The 16408-nt window shown below is 48.5% G+C and overlaps 2 protein-coding genes across 2 annotated transcripts in view; one reads left to right on the top strand and one right to left on the bottom strand.

Moving 5' to 3' along the window:
* The window catches only part of LOC611793 (kallikrein-1-like), an 87370-nt gene that overhangs the window by 18355 nt on the left and 52607 nt on the right, over positions 1-16408 (bottom strand). The gene's annotated exons all lie outside the window — the stretch shown is intronic.
* Positions 2806-10446, top strand: KLK6 (kallikrein related peptidase 6). Its single transcript, NM_001197166.1, has 5 exons — positions 2806-2851; positions 3164-3320; positions 6693-6940; positions 8052-8188; positions 10294-10446. Exons 1-5 carry the CDS (start codon positions 2806-2808, stop codon positions 10444-10446), a joined length of 741 nt encoding a protein of 246 aa, NP_001184095.1.

Below are 16408 nucleotides of genomic sequence, written 5' to 3' on the forward strand. Positions count from 1 at the left end.
AAAATTGTGGCTACTAGAATTTTAACAGTGCATGTGTACTTGGCAATATATTTCTTTTGACCAGTGATGCTGCGGATGCTGAAGGTCTTCCAACAGCTGGCTGAGGGGCTGGGACTTTGTCTCAGGGGTGAGAGGGTAGCCAGGGCAGGGCTATGAGCAAGAGAAGAGCAGCTCCAGGTGCGGAAAGACCCCTCTGGGGTCAGGTGAGGGCTACAGAGGAGGGAGAAGAGCCCAGGATGATGGTCATGTGGGAGAGGAGTGGGTCTGAGCCACGTTTAGGGTCATGGGGACAGAGAGGAGGGGACCTACAGAGAAAGGAGGTCATGGGCCGGGCTGCAAGAGACCCAGCCTGGTGTCTGGGAAGATGATGAGTTCTGAGAAGGTGCCTAGTTCAGTAGGGCAGTGAGTGTGAAGGGCCTGGGGGGAGTTGGGGGCAGGGCAGCAGCCCAAGAGCATGTGGAATGCCAAATACTGATTTGCATCCCCCAGTGCCAGGCCCAAGCTGGTGCTGAGGTGGACATTACCAATATCAATTGTCCTTCTGTCCAGTGACTTCCTTGCATTCTCCTCATGCCCCACAACCATCACATCCATCCTCATCTCCCTCCATACACCTGGCCACCATACACCAGACCTTCTTGCCCTGCTTCTCCTGATTGACACCCAACACTGCGCCCAACCTTACGGGCACCTCCTCAAATCCCCCTGGGTCCCTCCAGAGCTGCTGGAGCCCCCATTTCACACTTGCAAATCGCTCTCAAGTTTTCTTGCATTCCTGCTTATTTCCAAGTCTCTCCCTACATGCTGAATCTCATCGGAAACCCGTCCATGTCCCACTGGCTTCCCCACTGCTCCCCCACATCATCCTCCCCAGCTCTCCAGGGAGCTAATTCACTTCTGAGCAGAGGCACGCTCCTCTCCTGAAAATGAAGGGGAGGCCAGGGGAGGATAAGCAGACCAAAATGTAGAGAATGTCCACAGAGACTCGGAGATTTGGGAGAAAGACAGAGAGAGAGATACAGAGAAAAAGATAGGGAAAGAGACAGAGGGACAGAGACACAAGTAGAGCCTGAGAAGAACACAAGAAAACACGAGAAAAAGAGAGAGAGAGAGAGAGAGAGAGAGAGAGAGAGAGAGAGAGAGAGAGAGAGAGATGGGCGTGGAGACACCCCCACCATGGCCAGGAAGACAGGTGGACAGCGAGACTGCAGAGGTGGGCAGGCTTGGAGCAGGGGAACCAGGAAGGTCAAACGTCCTGATATCCGGGCAGATGTGGGTGGGCCATCAAAGTACAGCAGCAGGACTGTCATACAGGGACAAAGGAAAGCTATTGACGCAGGCGCCCGCCTGCCCGGAAGAGAGGTTGAGAAATGGAGCTGCTGGGAGCATGGCACTGGGTGCTGGGGGCGGACAAAGCCCGATTGTTTGAGGCCCCTTTCCCCACAGCGCCCCAGCCCAGGGCAGGGGCGGGTGCCAGCTGGGTGACACATGCTTTCTCACTGGCTGCTGTCTACAGTGGGGACACGGAGGTCGTCAGCGCCCACAGAGGGACTTACGGGCAGGTGCGTGAATCACCCCAACTCCACTGACCCAAGCGGCCGGGTTCTTAGTGCCTGCAGGCAGCAGACCCAGGAGTGAGGGTCTGCAGGGCTAGAGTGCTCACAGACAGAGGTGGGGGGATTCCTGCAGGCCGGGGGAACTATTTACTCCCCTGGGTGTTGGCTTTTGGGTTCTCAGACACCTTCTTGCTCAAGGACCTAGAGAAGCCTACTGACTGAGAACTAGCACCCATCTTTCCTCATTTAGACTCGAAAGTGCAGATGCCCAGGCCCTTTTGCTGAAGGTCTAGAATTTTAGGCCCTCTCCCCTCCTGCCTCAGACCCTGGAGTCCAGGCCCCCTAGCCCCATCCTCCCTCAGACTTTGGAGTCCAGGCCCCCAATGCTCTCAGGGCCTGGTGCTCACCTCCTGGGAAGCCCGGTCAGGGGTCATCAGGAGCAGAGCCACGGGGACATGGGGATGCAAGGAATGTGTGTGGGAGGTCTGGGTGAGGAGGAAAGGGTGGGGCAGCCTCCTGCCTCAGGAACCTGGGGAGACAGGGGTTAAAAGGAAGCACCAGGAGTGTCTGGGGGCAGGAACAGCCTCTTCCAAGGAGGCCAGGAAGCCCAGGTGTCCGTCTGGCCTGGGCCCCACAGCCCATACATCCTCTGCTGTCTGTGTCTCTGGCTCTGGCTCCTGGGCATCCTCTCTGCTTTCTGGGTCCCATCTCTCCCCATAACTCCCTGCATTTCTGACTCTGTGCTTCTCTGTCAGTCTGCCTGTGACACGTGCTGTGCCTGCCTCAACCCAAGAACCCCTCGTCCAGGAGTCCTCTGGGCCCCCAGGCAGCCAGCTCCCAGCAGGTAAGATCACACTGCACCCTAGAACCTCCAGGTATGAGGTGAGCGACAGAGTGGGCTCAGAGCCAAGGTGCAGAAGAAAAACCCCATGGGTAGGGAAGAAGCTCAGAGCCCCTCCTGGGCCACCCCCTCCTGCTGGCAGGCAGGCACACTAGAGCCCAGAGAAATAAGAGACTTATTGAGAATTGCACTGTGAGCTGCAGACGACCACATGTGGTTTTGGGTTCTTACTCAACCTGCCTTCATGGGACCTGAGGATGGAAGATAAGGTTAGAGTGACAAGAGACCAGGGGAGAGATAGAGGTTAGGGGTCAGGAGATCATGGAGGCTGGGGAAGGAGGGATGAAGGAGGGGCCTTGAGGGGGTCTGAGACAGGCACTGAGGAGCATTTGGTTTCCCTTCTCAGGAATGGGCATGAAGACGCTAATTGTGGCAGTGATCCTGATGGCTGCAGGTGGGAAGAAAGAGGATGTGACTGGGTGGTTTGGGGGGGCGCTGCTGGTGGGAGAGTTTGGAATTGGGGATGGGGATTCACACACGTGTGGAGGCAGGGGGTGCTTGGAGTGAGGCAAAAGTGAGGGGCTAGGTTAGCGATGGGGGTGCAGACAGGAAGGAGGTAGAAGTTGGTCTGGAAGGTGGGGAAGAATTTGAGGGTGGGGGTGGGATGGAGATGACCTGGACCACTGGGACAGTATTGGGGTCCACCGTGGGGGATCCTCCTGGTGTCTCCAGAGCTCGTCCCTGACTCAGACCCTTCCTTTCTCAGCCTGGGCGGAGGAGCAGAATAAGGTGCTGCATGGTGGACCCTGTGAGCAGACGTCTCACCCCTACCAAGCTGCCCTCTACACGTCAGGCCACTTGCTCTGTGGAGGGGTCCTCATTCACCCGCTGTGGGTTCTCACTGCTGCCCATTGCAAAAAACCGTGAGTCTCCATGTCACATGAGTGAGGAGTGGTTGCAATGAGACCCCTGGGGGGCATCTTGCAGATTTCAGGCAGGAAGTGATACATACAACCCCCTGTCCCAGCACAAGGCCATCTGATAACCAGGTTCATCTGGGCAGTACTTAAATGAGCACTAAATAAGTGTCAGGCACTGTCTGGGGCCGGGAGGATATAGCGGTGAAGAAAAGCAAAACTGTTGCTTTTATGAACTGACCTTCTAACTGGGGAATCAGATGGTGCAGGGCCTGCAGGCAGCGATGCAGCAATGGATCTCATTCTAAGTGAAGGAGGAAGACACTGGAGAATTTCAGTCAGGGAAGCAGCAGATCTGATTTACATTTTTAAGAGCACCCTGGCCACCATGTGGAAAGTGGGCTGGGCAAGGGGGAATGAATGACCTAGAATGACGGGATGATGGCTTGGACCAGGGGGTAGAGGATAGTTGAAAACTTTTGGAGGTATTTTGAGACCAGCAGGACTTGGTGGTATGGGATGGAAGAGGCAGGGCTGACCTGCAGGTATAGGACTCGAACAAGTGGATATTCTGTTGTGTCTCTCTGAGATGGTGGGAGAGGGAAATAGAACCAGTTTGGATATGGGCAGAGGAGTGTCACATTTTGCTCTAGCCAAGGTGAGCCTGAGATACCAGGGAGGTGTCCAAGAAGCATGAGGGTAGGCTGCTGGTGCTCAGGAGAGAAGTCAGACCTGGAGGTAAACACGAAGGGATCATCCACAAATAAGTGGTATTTAAACACAGGACGGGATGAGATCATCCAGAAAGTGGGCATAGGTAGAAAAGCATAGAGGGACCAGGACAAATCCTCAGGGCACTAATGATCACTAGTTCAATTAACAGTTGCCATTTTGTTCAACACTAACTACCAGCCAGGTGCTGAGTTAAGCAGTTTATATATGTTTCCTGGAAACTCCACAATAAGAGACTCCTTGCCCCATTTTGCAGATGAGGACATTGAGGCTCAGAGAAGTAGTAAGTGGCAACTCAAGTGTTTGGAAGCTAACAGGTGCCACTCCCTACTGTGGGGGGAGGAGAGGGGTCTAATCACGCAAGGTTATGGACTCAACAAATACCCTCAGGATGGTCTCCCCCACCCTCAGGGAGACCTGGCATTGCTCCCACCATTCTCATTCATCCATTGGCGCACGTTGATCAAAGCATCTGCTAAGTGCCAGATTTGAGCTGGGCAGTGGGGATTCAGCAGTGGATGAGAGAAATGCAGAGTCTATGCCCTTAGGAACACAGAAGCAGTAAGGCACAGAATGATAGTTATTTAACTAACAAGCCCTTGAAAAATCATGTAATTACAAATTACCCTAAGTCCAGTGAAGGAAAAGAAGAGGGATGGCTCCCTGAGAGAAAAGAACAGAGAAGTACCTACTTTAGATGGAAGAGGGTATCAGGAAAGACCTTCTGATGAGATGAAGTTCAAGCTGAGGCATTGAAAATGAGAAAGAGTAGACAAATGAAGAAGGGGGACAAGCGTTGAGGGCAGAAGAAATGCAAGGACAAAGTCCCTGAGTTTGAAATAGTCTGGAGTGTTCTAAGAAAGTTACAGTGGGGCAGAAGATGGTGGAATGAGTTTCATTAAAAAGTAATGGGGCTGAGTGAAGTAAGTCAGTCGGAGAAGGACAAACATTATATGTTCTCATTCATTTGGGGAATATAAATAATAGTGAAAGGGAATAGAAGGGAAGGGAGAAGAAATGTGTGGGAAATATCAGAAAGGGAGACAGAACGTAAAGACTGCTAACTCTGGGAAACGAACTAGGGGTGGTAGAAGGGGAGGAGGGCGGGGGGTGGGACTGAATGGGTGACGGGCACTGGGGATTATTCGGTATGTTAGTAAATTGAACACCAATAAAAAATAAATTAAAAAAAAGTAATGGGGAAAATAAAACAAAACAAAACAAAACAAAAGTAATGAGGAGCCAAGGGAGAATTTTGAGCGAGAGAGTGACTCTTTTGATCCATTTCACAAATATTTGTTGGATATCTATCATAAATACGATAGACACAGGTATAGGCAGTGAGGACGCTGTATCTGAACAAAACAAAATTCCCATCTTGATATTCTAGAGCTGTGCCACCCATGTGGTAGCCACAAATGGCCAATTAAATTCACAATAAGAAAAATGCAATGAGGGATCTCTGGGTGGCGCAGCGATTTGGTGCCTGCCTTTGGCCCAGGGCGCGATCCTGGAGACCCGGGATCGAATCCCACATCGGGCTCCCGGTGCATGGAGCCTGCTTCTCCCTCTGCCTATGTCTCTGCCTCTCTCTCTCTCTGTGTGTGACTATCATAAAAAATAAAAATAAATAAATAAAAGAAAAGAAAAAAGAAAAATGCAATGAGATGACAAATCCAGGAGCACGTATCAAGTGCTCAGTAGAGGCCTATGTCTAGTGGCCACCATATCAAACTGCAGCATGACTGAAGAAGTTCTATTGGACAGTGCTGCTATGGTAGGAGGAGAGACAAAAAAGTAAATATTTAACAATACATATATAGTATATCAGATGGTGATGGTAGGTTCTGGGTGGCAAAGAAAGCAGGAAAGAGAGATAGGACTTGCCTGTCAGGGTAGCTATTTGCATTTTAATTGGATCATCAGGGAAGGCCTCACTGAGAAGGTGACATCTGAAGGAGGTGAGGGAGGAAGCCATGCGGATATGTAGGGGAAAGAGTTGCTGGCAGCAGGAACAACCAGTGCAAAGGCCATGGGGTGAGAGGATGACTGTTGTGTTCAAAGAAAGGCAAGGAAGCCAGTGTGGCTGGAGCAGAAGGAGAGAGGGAGAGAGTGGGAGGAGGTGATATTTGAGAAGTGATGGGGGCAGAATATGCAGGACTTTGTGGGTCAGGGTGAAAACTTCAGCCTTTACTCTGAATGAGATGGGAGTCATGGGAGGATTCTGAGCAGAGAAGGGACAAGAGGAGGTGAGATATATTATGTTGTTAAAATTTCTCTGGCTGTTTTGTGGAGGGGCAAACACAGAAACAAGGAGTCAAGTGGGATAGCTACTGCCATTGTTCCAGTAAGAGATGATGGCGGTGGGGGAGGTGAGAAACGGTCATATCCTGGATATACTTTGGAGAGCTAAAAGGATTTCTGGGCTGCTTGGATGTGAGGCATGAAATAAAGAGAGTCAACAATAGTCTCCAAGGTTATTCGGAAAGGATGAAATTGTCCTTTTCTGAGCTGGGAAGATTGTGAGGGGTACAGGCCAGATGGTTCGTGGTGCACCAAGCCACTGCCATCTCCCATCACAGCCCCTTCTGAAGTCTTGGCTGCAGCCATGGACTCCAGGTAAGACCGAGCCCTCCTCTTTCCCAGGAATCTTCAAGTCTACCTGGGGAAGCACAACCTTCAGCAAAGGGAGAGTTTCCAGGAGCAGAGCTCTGTTGTCCGGGCTGTGGCCCACCCTGGCTACAATGCTGCCACTCACGACCAGGACATCATGCTGTTGCGCCTGGCTCGACCTGCCAAATTCTCTGAACGCATCCAGCCTCTCTCCCTGGAGCAAGACTGCTCAGCCAACCACTCAAGCTGCCACATCCTAGGATGGGGCAAGACAGCAGATGGTCAGTAGTGGCAGGGTGACAAGGAAGCAGGCCAATGGGTGATAGGCTATGCAGGAGGTGGGCTAATGGTGAGGACCAATGGGGAGGTGTGTCAGTGGGGAGGGGAGGCAAGTATGGGAGTTGTGTGAATGAGTGAACAGCCAGTGGAGAAAATAAACCCATGAGTGAATGGTATGGAAAGAGAGGCTGTGAGATGAAGGATTGATGAAGGGGGAGGGTCAGTGGGGAGATTCTAATCCAGAAGGAGGCCAATGATCGAAAGGGACCAATCGGGATGCAAAAATGATCAAGAAGAGATAGTGGAGGAGGGACTAATGGAAAAAGAGAGATCAATAAAGCAGGACAGCCCCCTGAAAGATATGAAATGAAAGTGCAGTTGGGAGTAGAGAGTGATAATTGGGAGGAGCCAACTAAGGGAAGGGTCAGTGGTCAAGGGGAGGCACTAAAGGAAGGACTGGGGGAGGAACAAGTCCCATAGGTCAGCAGGAACCGTGGAAGGTAATTGGGCCGGTGAGTGAAGGGCCAAAAAAGGAAGGTGGGCCATTGAATGAATGGCCAATAGGAAGAGAGAACCTAGGGGGGAGGGCGGTTCATTTAGGAAAGGACCAATGTGGGGGGTGCACCTCTGGCTTAAGGGCCAGTAAGAAGGGAGAGCCAATGAAGGGGAAAAGGGACTAGTTAGGAGAGGACCAATGGTCATGTGTTAGCCCATCAGGATGAGCCGGTGGGAAAGAGGGGTCCAACCATGGATGAAAGGGTGGAGGAGGGACTAACAGAAGAGAGTCTAGAGGTGAGCTGGAAGTACTGAAGAAGGTGAGACCAGTGAAAGACACAAGTAGAGGCAGGTCCTAAGAGAAAGGGAAAAGCAGTAAGAAATGAGGACTAATGGAGATGGGGCAATTAATGAGGAAGACAGGCCAATGGGAGGAAAGAATGATGTAAAGAGGGACCAATTGGGAGCCAGGGCCAATGGAAATGGATTTTTATGAATGAAAGACAAATAGGAAGAAGGAAACCAATGGGATATAGGGACCAATAGGGGAGAGAGCTCACTGGGGAGGACATGCGGAGGACAGGCTGTGAAGTAAGCCTGGCTCATCTCTCTCTGCAGGTGATTTCCCTAACACCATCCAGTGTGCATACATCCACCTGGTGCCCCGTGAGGAGTGTGAGCGTGCCTACCCTAGCCAGATCACCCAGAACATGGTGTGTGCGGGAGATGAGAAGTACGGGAAGGACTCCTGCCAGGTGAGGTCACCGGGACCTTCCAGTTACAGAGCCGACAGAGACAGACCGAAATAGAGTTTTAGGGAGACATGCTGGGAGAGGATCCCAGGGAGAGAGTCTCAGTTGGACACTTAGAGACACAGCCAGGAACAGGCAGAGGTATAAAGGCAGCCAGCAGAGACAGGAAACACAGAGACAAGGATGGAGATAGAGATTAAGAACCAGAGAGACACAGTAAGGAAGCAGGTGGTGTGAGGGGTCTGTCCTTCCTCAAACAGAGGACTGTCCTGTTTGGACATGGCCAAGCTCTGGAGGCCGGTGGACCGCAGCTGGGGAGAGACAGGGCTCTGTCCCCACTCCCAAATGCCTCCTGTAACTTGAAGTTTTTGTTGTTGTTGCTCCTATTTATGCCAAAATTTACTCCAGTGCTTTGAGGTCTCTGAAGAGACAGAGCTAGGGACAGTGATACACAGCAAGTCAGACATGACAAAAGGGCTAGCAGACAAACCTCAATACCTAAGCTGTCTTTTCTCTCCCCAGTTTTGTTGAGATGCAGTCAGCATACATGCATCAGTGTAGAAGTTTCAGGTGTACAGTGTGATGTTCCACGTCCTGTGGAATGATTGCCATGGTCAGTTAGCACCCATCATGCAGAGCAAAGCAAAGCAAAACAAAGCAAAGGTGCTTCTGGATGGCTGTTGTTTAAGCATCTGCCTTTGGCTCAGGTCACGATTCCAGGGTCCTGGGATTGGGTCCCATGTCAGGTTCTCTACTCAGCGGGGAGCCTGCTTCTCCTTCTCCCTCTGCTGCTAGCTCTACTTGTGTGCATGCTCTCTCACTCTCTCTTAAAAAATAAATAAATAAATAAATAAATAAATAAATAAATAAATAAATAAAATCTTTTTTTAAATTTTTACTTATTTATGATAGTCACACAGAGAGAGAGAGGCAGAGACATAGGCAGAGGGAGAAGCAGGCTCCATGCACCTGGAGCCCGACGTGGGATTCGATCCCGGGTCTCCAGGATCGCGCCCTGGGCCAAAGGCAGGTGCTAAACCTCTGTGCCACCCAGGGATCCCTAAATAAATAAAATCTTAAAAGGAACAGAAAAGAAAGATTTTTGTCCTTTGCGATAAGAGCCCTTAGGATATCCTTTTTTATCTATGTCTCTGCCTTTATTTATTTTTTAAATAAAATCTTTAAAAATAAAGTATTTTATTTATTTATTCGTGAGAGGGAGAGAGAGAGAGAGAGAGAGAGGCAGAGATACAGGCAGAGGGAGAGGCAGGCTCCATACAGGGAGCCCGATGCAGAGCTTGATCTCAGGACCCCAGAATCATGACCTGAGCCAAAGGCAAGTGCTAAACCACTGAGTCACCCAGGGATCCCCAAGCTCTTAGGATATCCTATCTTAACAACACTCCTAGTTATCCCACAGCAGTGTTGACTGTGCATTAAATCCCTGGTATTCACTTATCTTGTACCTGGAGGTTCTTCCTCTTTTTAGGTCTCTTTTTCTCTCTTTCTCTGTCTCCCCCTCACTCTGTGCCTCTGCTTCTCTCCACACTTCTCAGTCTCTGTTATTTTTTTTTTTAAAGATTTTACTAATTAGACAGAGAGAGAGAGAGAGCAAGTGAGAGAGCACAAGCAGGGGGAGCGGTAGAGGGAGAGTGAAGAGCAGACTTCTGGATAAGCAGGGAGCCCAAGAGCTCTCAGTTCTTGTACTTAGCCTTTATTCTTTCTATTTTCTTCTCTTGATGCCTCTCTGGGTCACAGTGTTCTCTCTGTTTCTACCTGTTTCTGAGTTTCCCTCAGACTGTCTCTATTTTCCTGTTTGTGACTTTGTGTGTCTGTCTGTCCCTAAGTCTATCCATCTCTGAGTGTCTCTCCTTCTCCCTCTCTACATGTCTCTGTGACCTTCTGTCTCCCTGTCTTTCTTGCTTTCTTTTTTAAAATATGCTATTTTTAAGTTATTTCTACACTCAACATGGGTCTCAAACTCACGATCCCAAGGTCAAGAGTCACATACTCCACCACTGAGCCAGCCAGGCAGCCCTGTCACTCTCTCTCTCTCTCTCTCTCTCTCTCTCTGTTTCTTTATCTGATTATCTCCCACTTTCCCACAGGGGGATTCTGGGGGCCCACTCGTGTGTGGAGACCGTCTCCGAGGCCTTGTGTCATGGGGTAATGTTCCCTGTGGATCCAAGGAGAAGCCAGGAGTCTACACTGATGTCTGCAGATATGGCCACTGGATCAGAAAAACCATTCAGGCCAACTAACCCTGACATGTGACATCCAACTCTTGACCTGTGGCCCCCACTTGCTGGCTCCAGAATATACCTGATCAAGACTTTGCCTTCCCTCCACCTGCCCAGATCCAACCCTTAATGCTTAATAAAAGCAGTGACATGATAGTACAAATTCACCCTAATTATACCCCAGCCCCATTCTTGCATCACTGGGGACGAGTGGGGACATGGGCTAAGGTCTTACCCCCACCACTAAGAGAATACAGGAAAACCCCTTTCAAGCGTCTCTCCCACCTTGGTTATTCCATGGGCTCTACTTCTTCCTACAGAGGAATGGTTACAAGTCTGGCAAAACCTGAGTTGGAATCCCAACTCTGCCTCTTGCTGGCCCTGTGTATCCTGGGCAAGTACCTCCCTTGACTGTGTAGATTCTTTAATCTATAAATTAAGGATAACAATAGTATATTACTCATAGGGCAGTGATTGTTATTGGGAGGATTCAATATTTCCAACATGTGAAACACATACAACAGTGCCTGGCACACTTGCTTGAGCAATAAAGTGTGGATTTTATTATTAGCATTGCTTTTTGCTTTTATCCCACTTCTGCCTCTCCAAATTCCAGATATTCTGGAGTTCTCTTTTACAGCTCAATTTCATTTTTTCTTCCTTCCAGGAAGACACCAGTGAGTACTCCATCCTGTACTGGCCTTCATGGTGGCTCTCTCCCCTTAACTCCTTCTGTAGCAGTGAAAGAAGTGGAGGGAGAGGATGGGGAGACCACACTGTGTATGGGTAGAGGGTGGGATAGAAGATGGGAGAGCAGAGCACGGGCCAGATCCCAAAGGACCTCAGACTCCAGGTTGAAAGGATAAGACTTTTTCCTGAGGGCAGTGGGGAGCCATGGAAGGCTTGTGAGCAAGAGCAGCACTGGGACCTTGTATGGGATGGACCAGAGGGGAGAGACCAGAAGTCAGGGAGGAGGCAGAAGTGACAGTGCAGGGAGAAAAGATGGCTGAGCTGGGGCTGGGTGGTCTGGAGAAGGAGGCTGCATATGAGATGACTGTATGGAGAGGGTTGGGTGGATGGCGTTCTCATAGAGGGAACGACCTGTAGAAAGTCCTGGTGGTGTGAGAACACCTGGCATGCCCTAGAGATGGAGAATCATCTATGATGGTGGAGCGCGGATTTGAGGTGGGAGAAGTGGGTGGCATGGCCGGAACTGTAGGTCAGTGGAACATGGTGCTGACTTTGAGTGCCAGAAAACAACACTTGACCTCAATCCTGAGGGCCTTGAGAAAACAACAGGGTCAGATCTTGCTGCAGTCCATTTCAGGGCACAGCAATGAACAGGGAGGAGGAGAGACTGGAGTTCCCCCAGAGAAGTGAGGGGAGCACACAGGCCCAGCTTCTGGGACCTGACAAGGTCCTAGGGTTCTGCATGCTTTCTGGGCTCCTCCCACCAATGAGCATCACGCACGACCCCTAACTGACATACACACCTCTATCCCCACGTGCCAGGCCTGTCCCTGTCTCCAGAGAACCATTCTCTTCTTACAATCTCCACCTCATCATCTGTGAAGAAGGCAAATAACTGCTAAGCCAGGTGTCCTCCATGTTAGGGGCTCTCAGAGAGAGAGAATGAGGGAAAGGAAGTCCTATATGAGGGCTGGATTTGGGAGCAGAGAAATATTTAGGAACAGAGGGAGAATCAGAGACAACAATTCATTTGTTTCGATACTTATTGCAACCTTATTTTTGCCCAGCACAGTGTAGAATGAAATCAGATATTAAACAGAGCAACTGGATCATAGGAGATATTCAGTCAATTGTGTGCTATTCTACAATGGGAGTGTTATGTGGCCCGAAGACAGAGGGAGTATTTTATTTTTTTAAATATTTTATTTATTTATTTGAGAGAAAGAATAAGTGAGAGAAAGCAACAGCAGGGGGAGAGGATAGGGGAGAGGAAGAAGCAGACTCCCCACTGAGCAGGGAACCCTGCAAAAGCCTGATGAGGGGATCCATGCATTGCGGGGCTCCATCCCAGGACCCCAAGATCATGACCTGAGTCAATAGCAGATGCTTAATCGACTGAGCCACTCAGGCACCTCAGAGGGAGTATTTGAAAAGAACCAAGTTATTGGGACTTCATCAAGATAAAAAGCTTCTGCACAGCAAGAGAAATTTTTTTTTTTTTTTTTTGCAAATGACAGATAAAGGGCTAGTATCCAAATCTATAAAGAACTTCTTAAACTCAACAGCAAAGAAACAAACAATCCAATCATGAAATGGGCAAAAGAAATGAACAGAAATTTCACCAAAGAAGACATAGACATGGCCAACACGCACATGAGAAATTGCTCCGCATCACTTGCCATCAGGGAAAAACAAATCAAAACCACAATGAGATACCACCTCACACCAGTGAGAATGGGGAAAGTTAACAAGACAGGAGACAACAAATGTTGGAGAGGATGTGGAGAAAGGGGAACCCTCTTGCACTCTTGGTGGGAATGTGAACTGGTGCAGCCACTCTGGAAAACTGTGTGGAGGTTCCTCAAAGAGTTAAAAATAATCTGCCCTACGACCCAGCAATTGCACTGCTGGGGATTTACCCCAAAGATGCAGATGCAGTGAAATGGCAGGACACCTGCACCCCCATGTTTATAGCAGCAATGTCCACAATAGTCAAACTTGTGTAAGGAGCCTCGGTGTCCATCGAAAGATGAATAAAGAAGATATCTTTAAAGATAAAGAAGATGTGGTATATGTATACAATGGAATATTCCTCAGCCATTAGAAACAACAAATACCCACCATTTGCTTCGATGTGGATGGAACTGGAGGGTATTATGTTGAGTGAAATAAGTCAATTGGAAAAGGACAAACATTATATGGTCTCATTCATTTGGGGAATATAAAAAATAGTGAAAGGGAATAAAGGGGAAAGGAGAGAAAATGAGTGGGAAATATCAGAGAGGGAGACAGAACATGAGAGATTTCTAACTCTGGGAAACAAACAAGGGGTAGTGGAAGGGGAGGTGGACGGGGGGTTGGGGTGACTGGGTGATGGGCACTGAGGGGGGCACTTGGTGGGATGAGCACTGGATGTTTTGCTGTATGTTGGCAAATTGAACTCCAATAAAAAAAATAATTAAAAAAAAAAAAGAACCAACTTCCTCCATTGCAAAGGTCTTCAGATTTGGATAAAGCACACATGTCTTAAGAACCAAAACAAGGTGAAAGTTGATCAAATCACGTGATGGCAGGGAGTGGCTGATTTTTATGTGTATGTGGAAATATTAAGTCACGTGAATGGACTGGGTCCACCTTGACCAGTCCCTTCAAAGTTGTGGATGATTAATAGGGCCATGAAATGCACCAGAGTCACCTGGAGGAACCAGTCAATGAATGTCCAGAGCAAAATCAACTTGAGTTAATTAAGAGAGCATTATCTTCTTTAATGGATACTATGAATAACAAACACTTAACTTAGTGTATGCCAGGTGCTGGTCTAAGGGCTTTATATATTAATTCATTTAATCTTCATAGCAAACCTATGAACTAAGTATCTTTATTGTTCCAATGCTACAGACAGGGAAACAGAGACACAGAGAGGCTCCATGATTTGCCCAAAGTTTCAGAGAGAGTAGGTGGCCAAGCTGGAATTTGAATTCCTGGGCTTTGGTGCCAGAGTTTCAGTTCCTTGAATGCTCTGCTGTAGGGTTAGCGTTCTCTCAATTCTGGTACGTTCTCAAGCTGAGCATAGATGTGTTTAAAGTCTTAACATGAGGGGTACCTGTGGGGCTCAGTTGGTTAAGTGTCTGCCTTCAGCTCAGGTCAAGATCTCAGGGTCCTGGAATCTGAACCAGGAGTCAGCCTCCCTGTTCAGCAGGAAGTCTGCTTCTCCATCTGCCTATGTCTCTGCCTCTCTCTGTGTCTCTCATAAATAAATAAATAAAATCTTCTTTAAAATTTTAAAAATTAAAATTCTCCTTAAAATCTTTTTTTTTAAACGGCTTCACGTGAATCTTCTCTTGAAGCAGAATCTCTACATGTTAAGCTGCTTGTATGTCTAAGAATTTTACCTGTTATAGGGACGATATTCTGACTACAGCTTGAAATGAGTCATTTGTCTGTGATTTTGAAGTTGGAGTCATACCAAATTTATATCCAGTGCTGGATACTTGAAAGACTATCATGTCGATCATATTTACAAGTGTACTATACCTAGATGTATACATTTTCCTAAATGTTCTGGGAGGTTTGTTTAAAAATTGAAGGGCTCCCAGAAGAGATTGAATGTGTTGGTTTTAAAAATGTAGTTTAGGGATGCCTGGGTGGCTCAGCAGTTTAGCACCTGCCTTCTGGCCAGGGCCTGATCCTGGAGTCCCAGATCGAGTCCCATATTGGGCTCCCTGCATGGAGCCTGCTTCTCCTTCTGCCTATGTCTCTGCCCCCCACCCCATGTCTCTCATGAATAAATAAATAAAATCTTTTTTAAAAATGTAGTTTATTTTTTTAAGATTTTGTTTATTTATTTGAGAGAAAGAGATAGCAACAGAGATAGAGAGCCTAATGCGAGGCTCCATCCCAGGACCCTGGGACATGCCCTGAGGCAGAGGCAGATGCTTCACCCACCAAGCTACCTAGGTGCCCTAAAAATATAGTTTAAAATGTTTGAACACACTTAATTAACTTAGTTTGTAAATGAGACCAAACATTATTGTAAAGACCTATCTAGAATAGAGAGGCATGTCTAGAATGAAAAAGGTTGTAAGCCAGAAAGATTAAAAAGTGGGTTGCTGGATTTGTCACACTTCAGTGTTCGATATGAATTGCATTACTCAAAATAAACCTCAGAACAGTCCCCCCCACACACACTGAAACCAGCCTCAAGGGCTCTAAAACCTCTGTTCAACAGGTGCCAGCTTAACAGAAGTGAGCAATACAGCTCAGTTCTGCCCTCAAGGAATGTGAGTTCCACAAGGATGGCAGGATCTCTGGGAGTCCTTGTCCATTTTGTTCACAGGTGGACCTCAGTCTGGCACATAGTGGGTGCCCAGTAGATAGGTGTTGAGTATTTGGCTCTTACAACCCATTGGGTCAGGAATTTGGTGACACAGCTCGAAATGGATTCAGAGAGTCAGGGCCAGATAGAAAGAATAACTGGAATGAAGAGGTCAGGAGAGGCAGCTCCAGATGGCTCAGGACTGGTGAGAGAGAAGCCACCTTTTGGGATCCCCACCCAGTGCCCCATTTCCTAAAGGACTAGGAGCCACCCACCCCCTATCCTGGCCTCTTGGCCTCTTTCCCCATCAACAGGTGGCCTGGCCCAACCCTGTCACCCACGCCTGGCTGCACCAGCCCAACCAAGCCCTCTGCAGGGGGCCCCTGGACTGGATGCCTGCCCCTTTCTGCCCTGTGGTCCTAGCCTCAAGGTGAAGGGCAGGAGGAGAGATGAAGGATCCCTTGGGCCATGTGGCTCAAGTCTTCTCTACCCCAAATGCAAGGCAAGGAGACAGAGGGACACAAACATGCAGAGATACAGATACTTGGATCTGGTGACAAGGGGTAGGGGGAGGGACAGAAGGATAGAATTGTGCAGGTGCAGAGGCAGAGACAGAGGGATATTGAGAAAGATAGAGTCACAAAGGAAAGAGAGGTAACAGAGAAGGAAAAACACAAGAAAGACCCTGAGGTATAGAGAGACACAGCTGGAGAATCATAGACACATAAAGGGAGCGATGGATATGCTCACTATCGGTGGTGATGGTCAGGCATATGCATGTCAGAACTCATCAAGTCCTACACAGTAAATCTGCAGTTTTTTGCACCTTGATTCCACTTCAATGCTGTAAAAAAGAAAAAAGCAGAAGGAAGTAAAGAAAAATAAGACCAGAATTCTAAGGTGTGTTTGGCATATGCACCACTCAGAATCATTAGAAAGAGAGAGAGAATCAAGAGACACAGATAAAGGCAAGGGTTA

Source organism: Canis lupus, chromosome 1, assembly GCF_011100685.1.
Source record: "Canis lupus familiaris isolate Mischka breed German Shepherd chromosome 1, alternate assembly UU_Cfam_GSD_1.0, whole genome shotgun sequence".
Lineage (NCBI taxonomy): Eukaryota > Metazoa > Chordata > Mammalia > Carnivora > Canidae > Canis > Canis lupus.

Excerpts from the sequence above, each read along its gene's own strand:
- KLK6 (NM_001197166.1), top strand. The coding sequence starts at position 2,806 with ATGGGCATGAAGACGCTAATTGTGGCAGTGATCCTGATGGCTGCAG. Across the intron at positions 3,321-6,692 it reads GCTGCCCATTGCAAAAAACC|GAATCTTCAAGTCTACCTGG; the intron begins GTGAGTCTCCAT and ends CCTCTTTCCCAG. Across the intron at positions 6,941-8,051 it reads ATGGGGCAAGACAGCAGATG|GTGATTTCCCTAACACCATC; the intron begins GTCAGTAGTGGC and ends CTCTCTCTGCAG.